The 20,926-nt window shown below is 35.5% G+C and overlaps 1 protein-coding gene across 4 annotated transcripts in view; it reads right to left on the reverse strand.

Annotated features, from left to right (window-relative positions):
* Window positions 1-20,926, reverse strand: part of LOC105466268 (RNA binding region (RNP1, RRM) containing 3) — a 37,462-nt gene that overhangs the window by 8,590 nt on the left and 7,946 nt on the right. For 3 of the 4 annotated variants that reach the window (XR_011608651.1, XM_071070803.1, XM_011715284.2), the window contains exons 4-15: window positions 19,632-19,750; window positions 18,609-18,692; window positions 17,667-17,778; window positions 16,938-17,006; window positions 15,645-15,787; window positions 11,596-11,721; window positions 9,642-9,793; window positions 8,005-8,166; window positions 6,441-6,535; window positions 5,720-5,778; window positions 951-1,083; window positions 240-307 (exon numbers count right to left, since the gene is read on the reverse strand). Coding sequence is in view for 3 of the 4 variants with exons in the window: in XM_071070803.1 (XP_070926904.1) it covers window positions 245-307; window positions 951-1,083; window positions 5,720-5,778; window positions 6,441-6,535; window positions 8,005-8,166; window positions 9,642-9,793; window positions 11,596-11,721; window positions 15,645-15,787; window positions 16,938-17,006; window positions 17,667-17,778; window positions 18,609-18,692; window positions 19,632-19,750 (1,317 nt within the window). In the remaining variant the exon portion in view is untranslated. The remainder of the gene's footprint in view (window positions 1-239; window positions 308-950; window positions 1,084-5,719; window positions 5,779-6,440; window positions 6,536-8,004; window positions 8,167-9,641; window positions 9,794-11,595; window positions 11,722-15,644; window positions 15,788-16,937; window positions 17,007-17,666; window positions 17,779-18,608; window positions 18,693-19,631; window positions 19,751-20,926) is intronic. The other variant, XM_071070824.1, reaches the window with a different exon arrangement.

Here is a 20,926-nt window from a genome sequence, read left to right on the forward strand (position 1 = left end):
TAAAAAAAAAGTAACTGGCACACTCCCCTTATAAGATTCATTCTCCAAACTTAACTTTTATATATAAATGGGTTTTAATCTGTAGTTATAGTTTTGAAGTTTAATGGGACTTAACTGCACAGATAGATATTTCCTTAAAAAATACATAAGAGATACCCGAATTACTACTCTATCAAACTTTTATTCTTAATTGTATCTAAAGAATTAGTCTTGTCTTATTACATTTTATTCACACTTACCTTTATTAATTTTTAACTCTTTTTCCTTCCTTAGGATCTTGTTTTGGTCTAGCAGATCGAGCAAACTGCTAATAATTTAAAATTAAGGTTTCCTCCATGAATATGCAAGTAATCTTTTCTAAATAATTCTCAAAAACGTTCTAATGTATGGTGAGAGTATGGTTTTTTAATTTACCTTGAGTGTCTCCTGACTCCATGACTTGAGAGGAAATTAATAATTAACTTTTCCTTTATAGTCATTATTTTTTATACCTGGGCCTTTGCTTCTTTACCTATCTTGCTGATTTCTAGTTTGCAAACTGCATTGATTACTAAAAGCAAGATGTTTCATCAATGATATACTCTGGTTATTAAAATTCTCATGTAGAAATATAAATTACAATAAAATGATAAAATGAATTAGTTCTTTTATGACTCCAAATGTACTTCTGGATACTCTAGTCTCTTCGCATAACTGTGTACTTTTGAGCTGCATAAGCGAAACACTTAAAACTTGGCTAAAATTGAACAACTTCATGCTGCTGAAGCTCCTTTACTAAAAATCTAAATAACACTGTCATTTGACTCAGTAAGGTGGGTTTAACTGTAACTGAATGAATATCTACTGCTAGAATGACAATTGTGGAAATTTCTAAAGGGTAACACGAAAATTAATTTCAGTTATACCCTTCTAAAAATTATAGTTTTGAAATAGATGGATTTAAAGGATACAACCACCATGGGTTTTCCAAAAAGCACATATCCGTTAGCTTCCTTTAAGGCTTTTGTTGCTGCTTTTTCATTAGGAAGTCCAATGAAAGCTTGTCCTTTCATACGACCTTCTTTCATCAAACGTATATCAAACCTAGAAGGAAGAAAAGAGCTTTGATTCAAAGAATGTTAGTTTCAATGATGTGAATGAAAATGTGTTGGACAATTTAAAATGTTACTATTTCAAATAAAAGTGACTGAAACATTTGATAGGCACGTCAATTATTCAGTTTTCTAAAAATGTATTTCATGTTCTTGCACTAAAACTGATTCTACAAGTAGGTAGTATTTAAGATGTTTTTAACTATTCTCAACTATCATAAAAGTATGTGATTTAAAAATTATACTACTAGTAATAAGAAAAGCAAACTTCCCTTTTTTTTTTTTTTTTTTTTTTTTGAGACGGAGTCTCGTTCTGTCACCCAGGTTGGAGTGCAGTGGTGCAATCTCGGCTCACTGCAAGCTCCGCCTCCTGGGTTCATGCCATTCTCCTGCCTCAGCCTCCGGAGTAGCTGGACTACAGGCACCCGCCACCACGTCTGGCTAATTTTTTGTATTTTTCGTAGAGACGGGGCTTCACTGTGTTAGCCAGGATGGTCTCTATCTCCTGACCTTGTGATCCACCTGCCTCGGCCTCCCAAAGTGCTGGGATGACAGGTGTGAACCACGGTGCCCAGCTGCAAACTTCTTAAATTACTATTTATCTCAATTTTTTAAGTTCCTTACAATCTGGCACTACCTGTTCAAGTGATTAAAAAGAAACAAAACAAAACAAAACAACACTATATAACGAAGAATGGAAAAATAAAAAGGATTAACAGCCAGTTATAAACAATTATAGAATTCATTACATGTTTTTTTTTAATTAATTAATTAATTTATTTATTTATTTTTTGAGACAGAGTCCTGCTCGGTTGCCCAGGCTGGAATACAGTGGCGTAATCTTGGCTCACTGCAACCTCCACCTCCTGGGTTTAAGCGATTCTCCTTCCTCAGCCCCCTGGGTAGCTGGGATTATAGGCGTCTGCCACCACACCTGGCTAATTTTTATATTTTTAATAGAGATAGGGTTTCATTAGGTAGACCAGGCTGGTCTTAACTCCTGACCTCAAGTGATCCCACCCACTTTGGCCTCCCAGTGTGCTGGGATTACAGACGTGAGCCACCACGCCCGGCCTAGAGTTCATTATATTATTATAAGCAATTACAGAACTTCGAAGTAGAAAGGAACCTCAATGATTATCTACTCAAAACCATAATTTTACAGGTGATGTCTAGAGTCAGTGAGTGACTCTTCAAAGCAGACAGCTAAGATCTAAAGTCAGAAACACAAACTAAATTTTTAACTTCCTAATATAGTGATCTATTCCATAGTGTATTCATTTTTTTGGAAATTTTTGAAAGAAAATCAGTCAAACACTACTTAGAAAAACTAGATTGTAATTTACAACTGAAATATTACCTAGTATTTAGTCTACGAGACTACCAAAATAATACAACATAAAAAACTATCAAAAACTGCAGTAAATTATTTTTTTTTTCTTATAATCATGACTCAAAGATGGCAACAAAGAAAAAGACCTAGCATTTTGCATGACCAGCAAAAGAAAAAATATTTTGGCATCCTGATAACAGGTATTTGTTCCTAATGAATATAGAGAATTGTAAAACATGGTTCCATTTGTGTATACCTATCTAAAAAAACACATAGGCCGGGCGCGGTGGCTCAAGCCTGTAATCCCAGCACTTTGGGAGGCCGAGACGGGCGGATCACGAGGTCAGGAGATCGAGACCATCCTGGCTGACACAGTGAAACCCCGTCTCTACTAAAAAATACAAAAAAACTAGCCGGGCGAGGTGGCGGGCGCCTGTAGTCCCAGCTACTCGGGAGGCTGAGGCAGGAGAATGGCGTGAACCCGGGAGGCGGAGCTTGCAGTGAGCCAAGATCACGCCACTGCACTCCAGCCTGGGCGGCAGAGTGAGACTCTGTCTCAAAAAAAAAAAAAAAAAAAAAAACAACACATAGCCAGATAAGATTTTTAAAATATTGATGTCACTTGAAGATTAAAACAAAACTTAGTTACAGTCACTTATTTATTTTATCTGCACTCAAAAGCCTCTTACCTTATCCTGTCTTACTTCTTCTTACTTTTAATTTATATGACAGGGAGTCTTTCATACTTTGGAATTAACAAATACAGTATTGTAAAGAATGAAATTCTAACTCCAAACATTAGCTGATATGGTTTGGCTCTGTGTCCCCAAATCTCATTTGAATTGTAACTCCTACATTCCCATGTGTCATGGGAGGAATGCTGTTACAGGTGACTAAATTATACGGGTGGGTCTTGTGTCCTCGAGATGATAAATGAGCCTCGCAAGGATTGATGGTTTTAAAATAAAAAGAGACTGGTGGCATTTTTCCCCTGACCTAGAGATTTATGGAATTTTGAACTTGAGGGTATCTGTTGGAAGAAATCTCTAAGCAGCGAAGCATTCAAGAGGTGACTTGGGTGCTATTAAAGGCATTCAGTTTTAAAAGTAAACACCATAAAAGTTCAGAAATTTTGCAGTCTGACAGTGCAACAGAAAACAAAGAGAAGAAATTCAAGCCAGCTGTAGAAATCTGCATAAGTAATGATGAGCCTGATGTTAATCCCCAAGAAAATGATGAAAATGTCTCCAGGGCATGTTAGAGGTCTCATGGGAGCCCCTCCCATCACCTGAGACTTAGGAAGGAAAAGTGATTTCTAGGGCCTGGCCCAGGGTACCTGTGGTGTGTGCAGCCTAGGGACTTGGTGCTCTGCCCCCCAGACACTGCAGCTGTGGCTGAAAGGGGCCAACATAGAGCTTGGGTGGTAGCTTCAGAGGGTGCAAACCTCAAGCCTTGGCAGCTCCCACATGGTGATGAGCCTGGCAGTGCACAGATGTCAAGAATTGGGGTTTCGGAGCCTCCACTTGGATTTCAGAGGCTATATGGAAATGCCTGGATGTCCAGGCAGAAGTTTGCTGCAGGGATGGGGCTCTCATGAGCTAAGGCAGTGCAGAAGGAAAATGTGGGGTTGGGGTTCCCACACAGAGTTGCTACTAGGGCACCACCTAGCGGAGCTGTGGTAAGAGGGCCACCGTCCTCCAGACCCCAGAATGGTAGCTTGCACCATGCACCTGGAAAAGCTGCAGACACTCAATGCCAGCCCATGAAAGCAACTGGGAGGGAGGCTGTACTCTGCAAAGTCACAGGAGTGGAACTGCCATGGGAACCCAGCTCTTGCATCAGCATGACCCGAATATGAGACACGGAATCAAAGGAGATCCTTGGAGCTTTAAGATTTGATTGCCCCGCTGGATTCTGGACTTGCACAAGGGCTGTAGCCCCTCTGGTTTGGATGATTTCTCCAAGGCCCATAGCACCCTTGTTTTGGCCAATTTCTCCCATTTGGAATGGCTGTATTTACCCAATGCCTGTACCCCCATTGTATCTAGAAAGTAAGTAACTTGCTTTCAATTTTACAGGCTCCTAGGCAAAAGGGACTTGCCTTGTTGCCAATGAGACTTTGGACTGTGGGCTTTTGAATTAATGCTGAAATGAGCTGAGACTTTGGGGGACTGTAGGGAAGGCAGGATTCATTTTGAAATGTGAGGACATGAGATTTGGGAGGGGTGGGGGCAGAATGATTTGGTTTGACTCTGTGTCCCCACCCAAATCTCATCTTGAATTGTAACTCCCACAATTCCCATGTGTAGTGGGAGGAACTCTGTGGGAGGTGATTGAATTACAGGAGTGGGTCTTTCTTGCACTGTTCTCGTGGTAGTGAAGGAGTCTCAAGATCTGATGGTTTAAAAAAAAAAATGGGAGTTTGTCTGCACAAGCTGTCTCTCTTTTTGCCTGCCACCAGCCACATAAAATGTGACTTGCTCCTCCTTGCCTTCTGCCATGATTGTGAGGCTTCCCTGGCTTCATGGAACTGAGAGTTTTCCATTAAACCTCTTTCCTTTGTAAACTGCTCATTCTCAGGTATGTCTTTATCAGCAGTGTGAAAACAGACTAACACATTAGCTTTTGTAACATTTATAAATCACAACCCTCTCTTTTGCTTTCACAAAACTGGAAGCCTTGCTCAATGAAGTTCTTTAAAAGATGACACTTCACTGTTAGAGTAAGAATCTAAAAAGTTTTGCCTCACTGTTATATATTCCTGGATGATTCATTGAAAGAATCGTTTTCAAATCACAGAAACACAAATTCATGAGTCCCACCCATGAAACCTAGAAAATCAGACTCTCTGCAGGTGGACCTATAAAACTGTTTTTCCAGGCTCTCCAGGTGATTCTTGTGCAATGTGAAAGTCTGAGAACCATTTAGAGAGAAGATTAAGGTCAGAATGTATCACAGGCCTGTTTCGGCAAAGAGTTTTATTAGAACACAGCCATGAATATTCATTCAGGTTTTATGGCTGCCTTCATAATACAACTACGAAACTGAGTAGTTCCAACAGACACAGTATGGTCTGCAACAAAATAAAAATATTAAATTTTTACTATCTGCCCATTTACGGAAAAAGTTTGCTAACTCCTATTCTAGACATCTTAAAAGATCAATTGTGCAACAGCATAGACAAATTTTTTCATATAATTTTTATCTCTAAAAGGAAAATGATGGAATTAAAATAGTAAATTTGTAACAGATAAAAACAAAACATAATTTAAGATTATATTTTACTGTCACTTACATGATCCGCTGTGTTTCTGATGAAAAGTCAACATATCTTCCAAAAATATATTTAAGGTCCTAGAATTTCAATACGAAGAAGACAAATAACAAAGCCAGGGGAAAAAAAAAAACTGTTAATAAATAAATAAATACATCAATACATCAATAGAAGAGGTCATACTGGACTAAGGTTTTAATCTGACTGGTGGCCTTTCAAAAGGGAAAATTGGGACACAGACACTCACAAAGGGAGTACGCTATGTACAAAGGCAGAAATTGTGATGACGCTGCCACAAGCCAAGGAAGGTGAAAGATTGCCAGCTTCTGCATACCAGCAGAAGCTATGGGAGAGGCACAGAACAGATCCTTCACTCAAAGCCTTGAGAATGAACTAATCCTGCCACACTTTTGCCTTCAGTTTGCTTCCAGAACTGTGAGACAACACATCTCTGTTGTTTCAGCCACTTAGCCCTAGGAAATTAATACATACTCCAAACTCTGTCTCAGTATTTACTGCCAGAGAAGCCAAGCTATGAGAATATTATTTTAACAAAAAATTAACCTGAAAATACTAAACAATAATTTGTCATGCCCTGAAGCACAGTAAAAAAAACAAAAAAAAACAAAAAAAAAACAAAAAAAACACATTCTTAAAGGTAGTTTCACACAGATTTTAACACACCAAGTATAAAACCTCAAATTATTTTCATTTACATGAAAAAAAATCAATTTATACCTACCTTTTCTTGAACATGTTTAGCTAAATTCTTTACATAAATTCTACAGTTTGGTTCACCAGGTTCATAACTTCTGAAAACTGAAAGTGTTTCCATTTCTTATTAAAAAACAAAAACAAAGATATAAAATTAAAATACTTTAACCAAGTTTTTAAATATAATTATCATATTCAAATATAACTGTTAAATAGACAAATTAAGCTTTATGAAAATGTTAAAACTATAAAATTAGTAACAATGCTACAAATGGGTTTAAATATACTCACTGAAAATCTGAATTGATTATATAAAAAACTTTTTTTTTTTTTTTTTTTTTGAGATGGAGGCTGGCTCTGTCGCCCAGGCTGGAGTGCGGTGGCGCGATCTCAGCTCACTGCAAGCTCCGCCTCCCGGGTTTACGCCATTCTCCTGCCTCAGCCTCCCGAGTAGCTGGGACTACAGGCGCCCGCCACCTCGCCTGGCTAGTTTTTTGTATTTTTTAGTAGAGACGGGGTTTCACCATGTTAGCCAGGATGGTCTCGATCTCCTGACCTCGTGATTCACCCGTCTCGGCCTCCCAAAGTGCTGGGATTACAGGCTTGAGTCACCGCGCCCGGCCTATAAAAAACTTTTTATATATAAAACTTTTAAGTTTTTATATATATAAAAAACTTGTTTAAAAAATTTCAGACTTCTAGAGTAACTAAAATTTGACCAATAAAATATCTACTATTAAAACTCCATTAAGATGAGTCATGTTATAAAAAAAGAGTAAAGTATATATGCTAATTGATTTGGGTAATTATTTTGCTTAAAGTGAATTTCCCAAACCATCAGCCACCTCCATATTTAAATGCAAGAATGAAGTAAGCACAATATCAGGCATCTCTGCAGGTGGGCCTATAAAACTGTTTTTCCAGGCTCTCCAGGTGATTGTTGTGCAATGACAAACCATGGCCTAAGAACCCCTGTATAGCTCCTCTCATTTAATGTCAGTAGTCTGTTATAGAAAATCAGATAGATGTTTTGTGTAAAAATCCTAGCTGGAAGTCTATTTCCCATTACTGTAGGAAAAATTATGTACTACACATCAATCTAAAGCCTCTAAATATTTTCTGACAATATACTAAAACAGTAAAAGTCTTTGAGAAGTAGAAAACTATCATGTTAGGATATAAAATCCTAAAATCATAGATTTCTAATCACCATTTTTTTTTTTTTAACATTGCTTTGTATGTATCTCAGACACAGTATTTGTGACAGTCTTTCGGCTGCATTTAGAATATATAACCCCAGACTTGTAGGACACACTGACTTATTTTAAATGACACATAAAAGTTTTAGGAATGAAAACAAAAATGTTTCCCAAATATAGACTGGAAACACTGTATGGAAAGAAATGTTCCCTCCACTATAAAGTATAAGTATTAAAAAAAAAACAGAAGAAGTGATTACAAACATTAATCGGAGAGATGTTCTAAAGTATGTGCCTTAAATTAAGGTAAATGGCATGAAAGATTTGTTTTGTTTCTGTGAAGTCAAAGATATGTAAAACGGAATATGTGCTTAGTTTATTTTGTGATATTACCTTCTCTAGAAATTCTGCCCTTTTCCAATTCCCTTCTGGAAATACATTCTGATGGCATTTCATCAGAGTCTTCTTTAATCTCCTCTGCGATGTCCAAATTAGGTTTGGGGAAGATTTTTCCAAATCCTATATTGGATGCATCAACTTCAGTAGCAGGTAAATCTAAGAGTTAAATATTAACATTAACCATAAGAATCTCTCCTTTAAAAACAGTTTCTGCCCCCTCCCCCCAGTTTATATTTAATAATATATCTTTAGGCACTAAAATTCTTTGGTGTTTCTCAATATACTGAAAGAGGCATATGTAAACATTTTCTATAAAGGTTCAAATAGTAAAAAAATTGTGTTAAAGGGTGACTAGCTATGAGATAAGAAAAATTTATAAAAAGAAAAATGTTAAATAAACGCACATAAAAGGAGCTACCTGAAAAGGCACTACATTCACACTCACCATCCAAGACAGGAATGAAAACTAGTCACAGTTTTTCACTCACTATGTTTGCAATACTTACTAAAATTCTATCCTATATTCACACAAGTGCTCAAAGATATATGTGCAAAGACATAGTCCACTATTTTCTGTAATAGTAAAAGAAGGGAAACAACCTCAACTTCTATGAAAAAAGCATGATAAAATATTGACAAAATTATATTAGAGGCTATTATACAGCTAAAAAATGTAAAGTATATGATTATATTTTGACATAGTAAGCTACCCCAAACTAGATTGTAAACTTCAAAAAAGAGACCATGGCAAACTTGTCCACGGAGGCTGCTAGATAACAAACTTTCAACAAGTCACTACTGAGTGAATGATAAATACCATCAAAACATAATGTTCATTTAAAAAATAAGATAGAAATGTGTTCATACATGTACAGGATAAGGTCTGGAAGGATACACACACACACACACACATACACACGTACATACATACACATACCAAATTGCTAACGGTATTTGCCTTTAGGTAGTAGGACAGAGGAGAGTGAGGTTTGAGGTGTTAACTTTTTAACAATTTTACTTTGTTTTGGTTACATTCCGATCAACTGGGATTATTTCAGAAATTTCAAAATAAAGACTTAAAGAACAAAAGAACACCATTATAACATCAAATTCGTGATTAAAATAAGCAAAAAAAATCTGTAATTTCAATACTTTTTTTTAAACTTAAGAATAGCTTTCTTGGCAACAATCGTCCATGTCTTTTGGATTAAAAATATATACATTTACATTAAGTCTACAACTCACAAAATAGTCACATTGCTTGTTTTCTAACCAATAATATTAGTATAATTACACTAATAAAACCATAGGCCACCACATGAAACAAGCAATGAAAAAAGTCAATAAAATATACTACATTATATTTTTAGTGTAAACATCAGCAAAAAGCACTAAATTTCATTCTAGAAGTCATTATTAGCAAAGGGTAACAGTGACAATCTCGCCATTTACCATCAATTTCTGTTATATAAAAAAGTTGAAAGTGGATATTATTCCATGATTTTAAGGAAACACTAATTGCATATTTTAAATAAAGTTGACAAATACTAAAATACAAAACATTGTATGTAAAACTTAATTCTAACACAAAAAGTTGATTTCAGCATGTGAAATAACTAGAATATCCTTACCATGATTTTTTTCCTCACAATTTTGTTCCTTCTCTAAATCTTTCTTAAATGCAGCTGGCATGTCAGTAGATATATGGAATTCAATTCTTTTATTACCTACAGGTTGTGGTTGGTCAAATACATCTGAAGGTAACAGCACTGGATGTAAACTGCTATTTAAAAACATCATAGCATTAGTTTGTAATTGCAAATAAAATCCTGAGTAAAATATTATTTCAAGTTTACTTTAAATTGTAAAAGTTAACACTGACAAAGGATTCACTACACTTTTGATATTGAATAAAGAGAGTGACTTAGATTTATTAGTTTAATAAACTTTAATACTCTCATATAGGTACTAATAAATTATTAGTTTACACATAAAAAGACTGAGGTTCAGCAATGTTAATAATTTGTATAAGGTCATTCTGGAAATGACAGAGATTTGATGACTATTGATTCTAAACCCCAGGATATTTACCAATATGCAAAATAGTGCATTCCATGTTTGATATTTTAAACATATAGATAACACTAGATTTTGATGACTTAAAATTATCAATAGTCACATTAAAACCATGAAAAGAAACAGAAGAAATATTAATAACTTATTTCTCATTATATCCAAAATATTATTTCTGCATATAATCAATATAAAAAGTTATCAAGATATTTTACATTATGTCTTCATACAATTTTAATGTGGCTCACATTAATTTCTATTGTTCAGTGTCACTATAGAGATTCAAAGGGGAAAAAAGGTAAAATAATTTAAACATGTATAAAACAAGTATCCTTTTACTGACAACTTCCGGACTATAATAAAATGTGCAAAACACAATGGAAAGGTAACTTATATCTACTAACATTCTTGGATAACTATGGCTTGACCCTTATCCCAAATCTGCAAATTCCTTAGGAAGTTTATTACAAGATAAAGTAGTGCAAAAGGAATTCTTAATTTTTAAAAATATCAATGGCATTCCAATGGCTTCTTCAATAAATTCAAACTTCACAGCCTAACATTTAGGGGAGGTTTCAAATCCTTCTAGCTTTCTCTTTCATTGTTTCTATTCCTATTCAATAAATTTTCTTACCTCTGGAAACTTTCTTTTTATTCTTCCATTCACATAGGTTACAGTTTCCCTGCCCAATTTTTCTCTCTCCTCCTTAAAGGGCCAGCTCAAATGTCTCCTCTCTCTCTTACAACCTTTCCAAATTTCTCAACTGGCTGTGACCTCTCTTTTCTCACAACCTTTTAGTTCTTAGTTTATATTTCCTATGTCATGTATTATAAATGCTAATGCAATAATCATCTGTGCATCTGGCTTATTATCCTTAAGACTATTAACTCACTGTTTGAAAAGATAGCATTAAACTTTAGAAGCACGCTTTAAACTACACACAATATTTAGCAGAGAACCTTACCATACATTCAACAAATACTTAAAGGCACTCTGGTGGGTCCTGTGTGCCAAGAAAAGATATGTGAAATTTTATCTGCTGGGTACTTTTTAAATAAAAAATGTCTGATATCAGGTGATGGAGTTAAGAGAAACTAAATAACTGTATATCAACACACTCATGTTTACATTAGTGACATTATTCACTAATATATTACACTAGTGACAGTAATGTCACTAACAAAACTATAAATGCACAAGGAGAAAGAGCAAAGAAATAGTAAAAGGAAAGTAAATGAATTTTGTTTTGGATAATATCCTAAGTGCCTATAAGAAATTCTGAGTCTGCAGACAGGAAGCTGGAAGAAAATACATGAAGGCTTAGGACAGAGAAGAGAGTACTGGTCAACTGTGAGAGAACTATGAATATTTATAAATTTGGCAACTAGGAAGCCAATGGTAAACCAAGAACATTGAAAGGAAACAAATGCCAGCTTGAAGAATGATGTGAATTAAGCAAATAAACAAAGTACATACAAACAACCCTCATTTCATAGTTCAAATAAAATTACCTGTGTGAAGGACACAAAGGTGTATTCAACATATCCTTTATTTTTCTCTTTTTTCTCACATGGCGCTGCTTTATTGTTTTTGGTCTTTTGGGCTGAAGATTTGCTAGTTCCATTAATTTGTTCATTCTACAATGAGGAGAGGAATGAAAAACAAAATTTCCTTTCTAGAACCATAGCTATTTACCACTGTTTCTATTAAAGTTAAATTTGTATTTTGGTATATATTTTAAATTTTAAAATGTTTTACTTATATCAAATATACAGAACACCATCAATTAAGAGATAATCAATTTGATAAAAGCTCAAATACTAAATTGCCTTGCTCAGCTTTCATCTTACTTGGAAAAAATTAAAAATAGACTTAATTACATGTTATCAATTTTTAAAATGTATGTCTCATCATAAGCAGTTGCCCAAATAAAATGGTTGAACTTCAATGCCAAACAGTTGAACAAGATACAATAATAAAATTGATATAATATTAATGTTCTTAAATGATTTTTATTCATATTCTAATTATTAAACAGAGCCCGGACTGAAATATGTCATTTAAAAGCTTTTTGTGCATAACTGTTGCAAATCAATCATCCTATAAATAAGGTAACTTAAATTACTTGAGAACAGTTTTCAAATCCTGTACTATGCTCTGAAGTAGTTTCAGGAAGTGATAACACCTTGTACATAGCTTTTCTCTATTAAGAGTATGAATATTTAATATTAAAGATAGATCTTGTCTAGGTATTTCTGTATCATCTACAGAGCAGGAACTTGAAAACCGTTAGTCCCAGCTCTACTTCTCAGGGTTATATTTGTAAAATTTGAAAGCAAAATAAACATATGCACATAACAAAATACAAAAGAGAGGATGGAGGGTATTGTTCAAATAAGCTTTAAACCTTTTTCCCTGAGGAAAAATGAAAACATATGCTATAAATTTTTAAACCCTTTTAAAAAACCATGGTTTACTAAAAACTTTATGAAAAAATTTAGTTATTCACAGTATATGGCTACATTTATAAATTGCTGACCCAAAGTACACCAAGCCTCTACAAGAGTGCTAGACATATAGTCAGTAATCAATAATTATTTGCTGAATAAATGAATAGTACAGGTTGAGCACTTCTTATCCAAAATGGTTGGAACCAGAATTATATCGGTTTTGTAATATTTGCATATACATGAGATCTCTTGGGGATGAGACACAACTCTAAACACAAAATTCATTTACGTTTCATATACAACTTATACACAAAAGATGAAGATAATTTTATATAATATTCCTAATAATTTTGTACATGAAATAAAGTTTGTGTACATGGAAACATCAGAAAGCAAAAGTGTTGGCTGGACACGGTGGCTCACACCTATAATCCCAGCACTTTGGGAGGACAAGGAGGGCGGGTCACTTGAGCCCAGGATTTTGAGACCAGCCTGTGCAACATGGTGAAACCCTATCACTACAAAAATATGAAAAATATTAACCAGGTGTGATAGCACATGCTTGTAGTCCCAGCTACTGGGACTGATGCGGGCAGACTGCTTGAGCCCGGGAGGTTAAGCATGCAGTAGGCCATGATTACATCACTGCACTCCAGTTAGGGTAAAAGAGTAAGACCCTGCCTTAAAAAGAAAAAAGAAAGAAAGAAAACAAGCAAAGGTGTCACTAAGCCAGCCATATGTGGTATCATACTGGTACTCAAAAAATTTCAGAATTTGAAGCATTCTGGATTTCAGATTTAGTTTAGAGGTACTCAACCTGTACCATTTTTGTTTTGTTTAGGTCTTATTACATTTCCTGAAGATAACAGAGAAGCATGAAACTAGAGCTTGGTACATGCAAAGGCTATGTTCTCTCTCAGGACTCAAGATGAATTACTGTTAGAATTCCACACTACATCCTTTAATGGAAACCTAAGTAAACAAACAAAAAAGGGTTTGGCCAGTTTACTATAGCATTTCTAATTACTATCATTATTTTTATAAAGAAAGTGAAGTTCACAGAGGTTAAGTAATTAAACCAGAGTTAACACTCTATACTATTCTTTTTCTTTTAGCAACAAGTTAAAGTAACCATCTATCAGGAACTGCCAGCTTCCCTAAACGTCTCTGTCCAAGACAGATACTCTATTCACTCCCATTTTGTAGTTTCAGCCCCATCTATACTTTGATTGTAACTCTTTCCTTACAAAGAGAATACACTGCACATTGTACCACTACTTAGGTGGACACTAACTCAGTCAAATTGCAATTATTTGTGTATGTTGCTCAGTCTCTGTTTGGGTTCTGCCTCATGCCAACCACTCACTCCTCCTATATACCACTTCTTCTGTGCATAGTCACCTAAGATTTCGATCATTTTACCATCAGAGTCCTGCAGATAGGGGTTGACAAACTACAGCTCAATGACCAAATCCAGCTAGCTGCCTGTTTTTATAAATAAAGTCTAGTTGGAATAAGGCCATATCAACTCATTACGTATACTATCCATGGATGCTTTCCTACTCCAAGGGTAGAACTGAGTAGCCACAACAGAGACCACATGTCTCACAAAGTCAAAAATACTTACTCTTTGGACCTATAAAGAAACCGTTTGGCAACTCTTGTTCTAAGTCAGGCTGTGGATTATATACATGAACATTATTAACAATGTACTATTGTTTGTCAGAATCCTTAAATAAAATATGTAGATTGTCAAGAACTATCAATAAAAAGAATAATTCATCTGCAGTAGTTACTATGAATAGTTTTGTATAAAATCCTAAAGAATTGCTCTAGAAATTATTCTGAGGTAAATAAAGTCCAGAAGAATAAGCATCTGTCAAAACATGAACACAGTCGAAGTTCATTATTTGCAGTAGTTATGTTCTAAGGTTACCATAAACACTAAATCACTGTCCCTAGGAAAATTCAGGATTAGGTTCCTGGAAGCCTTTGTTTACAACATCTTGTCATCTGATCAATACATTACCTTGTTTAATATATGTTAATGTCTAAGAACACCTTACTTAATATACACTACTGAATCATTAGCATTGAACTCACAGTCAATACTACCATAACTCTGGCCTGAAGGAAAACCATGTATTTTCTCCATCAGGCTTGACATAGCCTTCTTGAGCTCAGGAACACTAAAGAACACTTCAACACCATGCTCGAAGGCCATTTTAAACACAAGAGTCACAACAAAAAAACTCAAAAATGTAAAAACAGGTAGTGCTGAACAGACCATGAAAAGGATACTTGTTTGTAGTATGAGAACTGAAACAAAAGGCTCTTAGAGGGTGTCTTTATTTGACTTCATCTGGGAACCTGTGTGTTGACTGACTCAAATTTTTCACCACATGGCACAACGTCCATTTCCATCAAAAACTTTAAAAAGCACATCAAGGTCAGGCGTGGTGGCTCATGCCTGTAATCCCAGCACTTTGGGAGGCTGAGGCAGGCGGATCACCTGAGGTGGGAGTTCGAGACCAGCCTAACTAACATGGAGAAACCCCATCTCTACGAAAAACACAAAAATTTATCCGGGCATGGTGGCACATGCCTGTAATCCCAGCTACTCGGGAGGCTGAGGCAGGAAAATTGCTTCAACCTGGGAGGCGGAAGTTGTGGTAAGCTGAGATCACGCCATTGCACTCCAGCCTGGGCCATAAGAGCAAAACTCCATGTCAAAAGAAAAAATAAGAATAATAATAATAAATAAAAAGCACATCAATTATTGATTTTAGAGTCACAAATAAATTTTAGCACGCAGGTAAATTCGCCAATATGGAATCCACAAATAACAAGGCTCGAACGTAGTTTATAATACCATAATTATCAATCTAAAAAATTATGCATAATCCAAAAATTTTCACTTAGGTCTTGGTATCTATTCTCAGGTCTTAATTTATAGCTGCTATATATGCTTGAGGTGTTGGGGGGCTGAGGACAAATTCTAATCACTCAAAACTATGAAGAATTATAAACACAAAATCTAGGGAGAGCAAGAATCTCCTTCTTACATTCTATGTTTCTTGGAAACTAAACAAATATTTCATGTTACAAACCTCTGTCGGTCCTCATCATCAGTGCTTTCATATTCTGATTCTTCACTAGATAATTCCTCATCCTCATCTGGCAAAGGAGGTTCCTCAGGTGGCTGAGGAGACGTGGGTGGAAGAGGTGCATGCAACGGCATATAGTCTTCATACTAATTAAAAGAATAAAACAAAAATACTATGGCAGTCTAAAATATTTATAGAACAAACTCCATTTGAATACTTCATTCTCATTTCTATCACATTTTTTTTAACACATTCTACACATATTGAGGGAACACGCTGTATTGCAGATCACTAGCTGATCACAAAATGTGCCTCTTCTTCCTTCACCCTCAGCTGAACTAAATTTTCAAAGATCCTCTGTAGTTATATTTCCCCTTGTAACTGAGTTATAGCCAATGAAATGAGACAATTAGAAACTCCCACATATAATTTTTCCTTCGTGATCTGCAGACTGTGTAGCAATGTCTAAATCAATCTGGGAAGGCACACGGTAAAAACAATTCAGGTGTTTTTCATGGCTCAGTAGAGCAAAATATCCCTCTGCTCTACTTTTGGAAAGGATGTGACATGACAAAAATCATTTTTATTGTATTAAATGACTAAGAATTTATTTGTTAACAGCAGTTAGTATAATCAATTAATTCTTCAGTAATATATCAAGCATTGAATAGGTGCTGGGGTTACAAAAACAAACAAACAAACAAAAACAACAAACAAATCCTAAAGTTAATAGTACATATATCAGAAAAGCAGCAAATCTCAAGCCAAATTCTCTTCTATTCATATATGAACACTCAATGTATTAATAATTTTGCATTGCTACTTTTTATAAATATACTAAGAGTACTATAGCAAAATAATAACTAAAATTATTCAAGAGCAGGTATAGCCTACTTCTAAATTATTGACAGATTTGCATAGTCAAGTCTAATAAAAATACCAGCACCCTTTTTCGTCTTTTGCAAACAAAGCTCTATTTGTGATAAAACCAGAACAATGAAATCCTTAGGTAATCTAGTTAAGCGTAACTACCTTACAGAATGGCACAATGTTTTGGCTCAAAAAACTTAACAATGCTGGATGAAATGATAGTCTTTATTGCCCAAAGCATTTCTTTCATATTCTGGCTTTTCCTCACTTACAGTTCTCAGTTCTTCTATTATCATCATATTACTTTATATCTGTTCCTTATTTTCAATGTACATCAGAGGTTGCTACAACACCTGTATAATTCAGCCTCAATAATCCCATTCGGGAAGAGAAATTTTGACTTCAAAATTCTAAGAGCTATCTTACCATGGGAGGTCGCGCAGTAATTGGTCCAAAAGGTGTGGGCAAATTCATTTTATTCATAAGATGAAGGACCTTAAAATGGTAAAATATTTAAATTCACATATAAATTGATTCAACTCACATCTTGTATTTTATATACTAAGAAACTTTGCAATAACACTATTTATTAATTGAGTGTAAAGGAAGACCTGCCCATCTCTTGACTTTAGGATCTCTGCATAAGGTAAAACAAGGCATTGGTGTATCTCAGATTAACCTTCCCAAAATGTTAATTCTACATGTTCAATTAGTCCCGTTGCTAAGAATGTAATGTTCTTGCAATATAAAATCTACTTGAAATGATTTTATATCTTTACCCCAATTATTGTAAAATTATAAAACAGAGAAATACATTAAAATACATCTATACTTTGTACTTCAAAAAAATATGTTATTACTGCCAATATTTTTAAGCATTTGCTCAGGGGTCTGAATCTCTATTTAATGGTGTATTCTAAAGTAATAGAGAATTATCACAAATTACATTTCCCAAACTAGCTTCTGTTTAGTATCCACTTATACTATACCTTATAAAAGTCTTTACTTGAAAGTAGTAAATATTTAATTACATTTAAAGTAGTGTATCACTGGCTGTCTAGAATTAGTCTGATTACTTTCATGAGAATCAGCATGAAAAATAAAATATCAAGCTATATAAACAAATCCTTTTAGGAAAAGTTTTATTCTACTTACCTGTACATAGAACTTAGGCACACTTGCCAAGGCATTTACTATGTTTGCAAGGATTGTGCTGGAAGGTGGTGGGTACATATACTTGAGGCATGAATTTAAAGGAAAAGTCAGCCTATAAAATAAAAAACATTTAAGATGTTCATGTTTTTTTTTTTTTTTTTTTTTTTTTTTTGAGACGGAGTCTCGCTCTGTAGCCCAGGCTGGAGTGCAGTGGCCGGATCTCAGCTCACTGCAAGCTCCACCTCCCAGGTTTACGCCATTCTCCTGCCTCAGCCTCCCGAGTAGCTGGGACTACAGGCGCCCGCCACCTCGCCTGGCTAGTTTTTTGTATTTTTTAGTAGAGACGGGGTTTCACGGTGTTCGCCAGGATGGTCTCGATCTCCTGACCTTGTGATCCGCCCGTCTCGGCCTCCCAAAGTGCTGGGATTACAGGCTTGAGCCACCGTGCCCGGCAAGATGTTTATGTTTTAATAATTTCGTATCAATCTCATTTTAGGTAACCTGGTAACAAACACACCGCTCAAATGATACAGTACTATTGGATTTACCTTGTTCCTAAAAGATCCAAAGTACATTTAAAAAGAAAAATAAGCTACTGTATTTCTTGGCAGAGGTTTACCTTGTATCTCTGAACATTTCAAGAGATGCTTTCTCTGCACTGAATTCAGTGACAAACTCGTAACTCAAAATGTGATTCAACATATTAAAAATATACATGAAAATAAGTATCTTTGTTTTTAAAATTATCTTAAATTATCTTATTTGCAATAAGGTATCTGTATATAACACGATATACAATAAGCAATAAGATATCTGTATATCACAATATATAAGAAGATATCTGTATATCACAATATACAATACGCAAAAAGCAGTAAGACATCTGTGTATCTGTATACAACACAGAACAAAAGCAAAAGAAAAGCAAATAAAAATGCTAACCCATGGTTTGGTGCAATTCCATTTTCCACTGTTAAATAACCAAGTTCTTTTTTTTCTTTATCATCTTCGACAGGGTCGTCAGACCTGGGACATACAGAATCAAAGTTAATCTCACCTTTCCAAAGAGTGAAAAACTGCACACAAAAAAGATAAATTACCTTTCCAAACATGTAATTATAAAAACAGTTTGATTAAAAAAAAAAAAAAAAAAAAAAAAACTTTCAAGTATTTCTCAAGCAAACACCTATAAATGGGAAGGGAACTAAAATTAACCTTCACTGAATCCCTTCTGTATTATTATTACTACAGAAGTGCTATAATAATAAAATTATTATTCAGCACTACACATTTTCATTTACTCTTCATAGCAAGACTATGAAGATGGCATAATTGTCACTGACCAAAAATAAAACTAAAGTTTACATGGTATAAAATAGTGGTAATCAAATGTCATTAATGTATGTCATAATCAGTTGGAGAGTTTATTAAAACTCATAGACTTCTAGAGCATTTTCCCATCCCTTCCATCCCTCAATGAAGTTTCTGATTCAGTAAGACAGGGTTAAAAAAGCTCAAGGTTCTGTAGTTTGATCAAGCTTACAGATGATGCAGCTGATCTAGGGACCACAGTTTGAGAACCACTAGTGTAAAGCAAATTTCTCAAGGTGTACTATAAAAAGTCACAGCTGGAAACCAAATGCCAGTCTTGATTTTATCACATTGTGTTATCTCTGATACAAAGACATTATATTGGTTATTTTCCCTCCATTGAAGGTTGAAGATGAATTCATTTCAGCCCACTCCCTTCCCACTTCACACTGATTAAACTGTAATATTAAATCTGGTTCCTAATGCACAATTAGGGGCAAAAATAAAGATATTGTTTTACTGTGCTAGATTTAATGGAAAAATCTGTCACTACTCTTCCAATTACTTACTGGCTAGTCTGAAACCAATATAATAACTGTATAACTGATTAAAAAAAAAACTTTAAAAATGTTACAAAATGTATTATCTACACACCTTTTTTTTTTTTCAGAGCCTGAAGTGGGACATGGGGAGTGAACTTGATCTTGTTCTTTTGCAAATTCAACGACTAAAGTATGACCTAAAAGTTTCAGCTGATGGAGTCTTGTCAATGCCTGGAGTTAAAAGAACAAGAGTAAACATTTCACAATTGTACTAAAAATGATCTGTTAGAGACCAATGTTTACACTGTGGGCGGCAAGCCACTCAGGTGCCGAGGCAAGAGACCAGGGACACGAGCTGTTCCCGTATAATAAAATACATAAAACAACAAGAGCTATAGTAGATCTAGATCATAGATATGATTATATATGAATGTCATTAATCATTAGTTTGTAGCAATTACTCTTTATTGCAATATTATAATAATCCTTGCTCTACAATTATAACCTAGGAAAACCCAGGCCATACAGAGAGAGGAGCTGAAGGGACATAGTGAGAAGTGACCAGAAGACAAGTGTGAGCCCTCTGTCACGCCCAGACAGGGCCACTAGAGGGTGCCTTGGTCTAGTGGTAACACCAGCATCTGGGAGGACGCCTGTTGCCAAGCAGACTGTGGTCTAATGGTAGTGTCAGTGCCAAGGAAAAACACCGGCTACTTAGCGGACCAGGAAAGGGAGTCTCCCTTTCCCTGGGGGAGTTTAGAGAAGACTCTACTCCTCCACCTCTTGTGGAGGGCCTGACATCAGTCAGGTCTGCCCGCAGTTATCCAAAGGCCTGTCTCCCGGTGATGCTGTGCTTCAGTGGTCACGCTCCTAGTCCACTTTCATATTCCATCATGTACACCTGGCTCTGCCTTTTGGATAGCAGCAGCAAAATCAGTGAAAGCACTAAAAGTCTCTGATATGCAGAAATAATGGCATAAGCGCGCGCTCTCTCTCTCTCTCTGCCTCGGCTGCCAGGCAGGGAAGGATCCCCTGTCCAATGGACACGTGATCCACGTGACCTTACCTACCATTGGAGATGGCTCACACTCCTTACCCTGCCCCTTGTCTTGTATCCGATAAATATCAGCAAAGCCTGGCATTCAGGGCCACTACTGGTCTCCGCATCTTGTGGTGGTGGTCCCCCGGGCCCAGCTGTCTTTTATCTCTGTCTTGTGTCTTTATTTCTACAATCTCTCGTCTAAACACATGGGGAGAAAAACCCACCGACCCTGTGGGGCTGGTCCCTACATATACTTTTTTTTTTTTTTTTTTTGCTAATGCTGTAAACATTTCCTTGACTATTTCCTAATTTATTTTTAAATTCAGGCTATCAAGCCTTTAGTACTTATTAAAGGACTACTTCCT

This window comes from Macaca nemestrina, chromosome 1 (genome assembly GCF_043159975.1).
Source record: "Macaca nemestrina isolate mMacNem1 chromosome 1, mMacNem.hap1, whole genome shotgun sequence".
Classification (NCBI taxonomy): domain Eukaryota; kingdom Metazoa; phylum Chordata; class Mammalia; order Primates; family Cercopithecidae; genus Macaca; species Macaca nemestrina.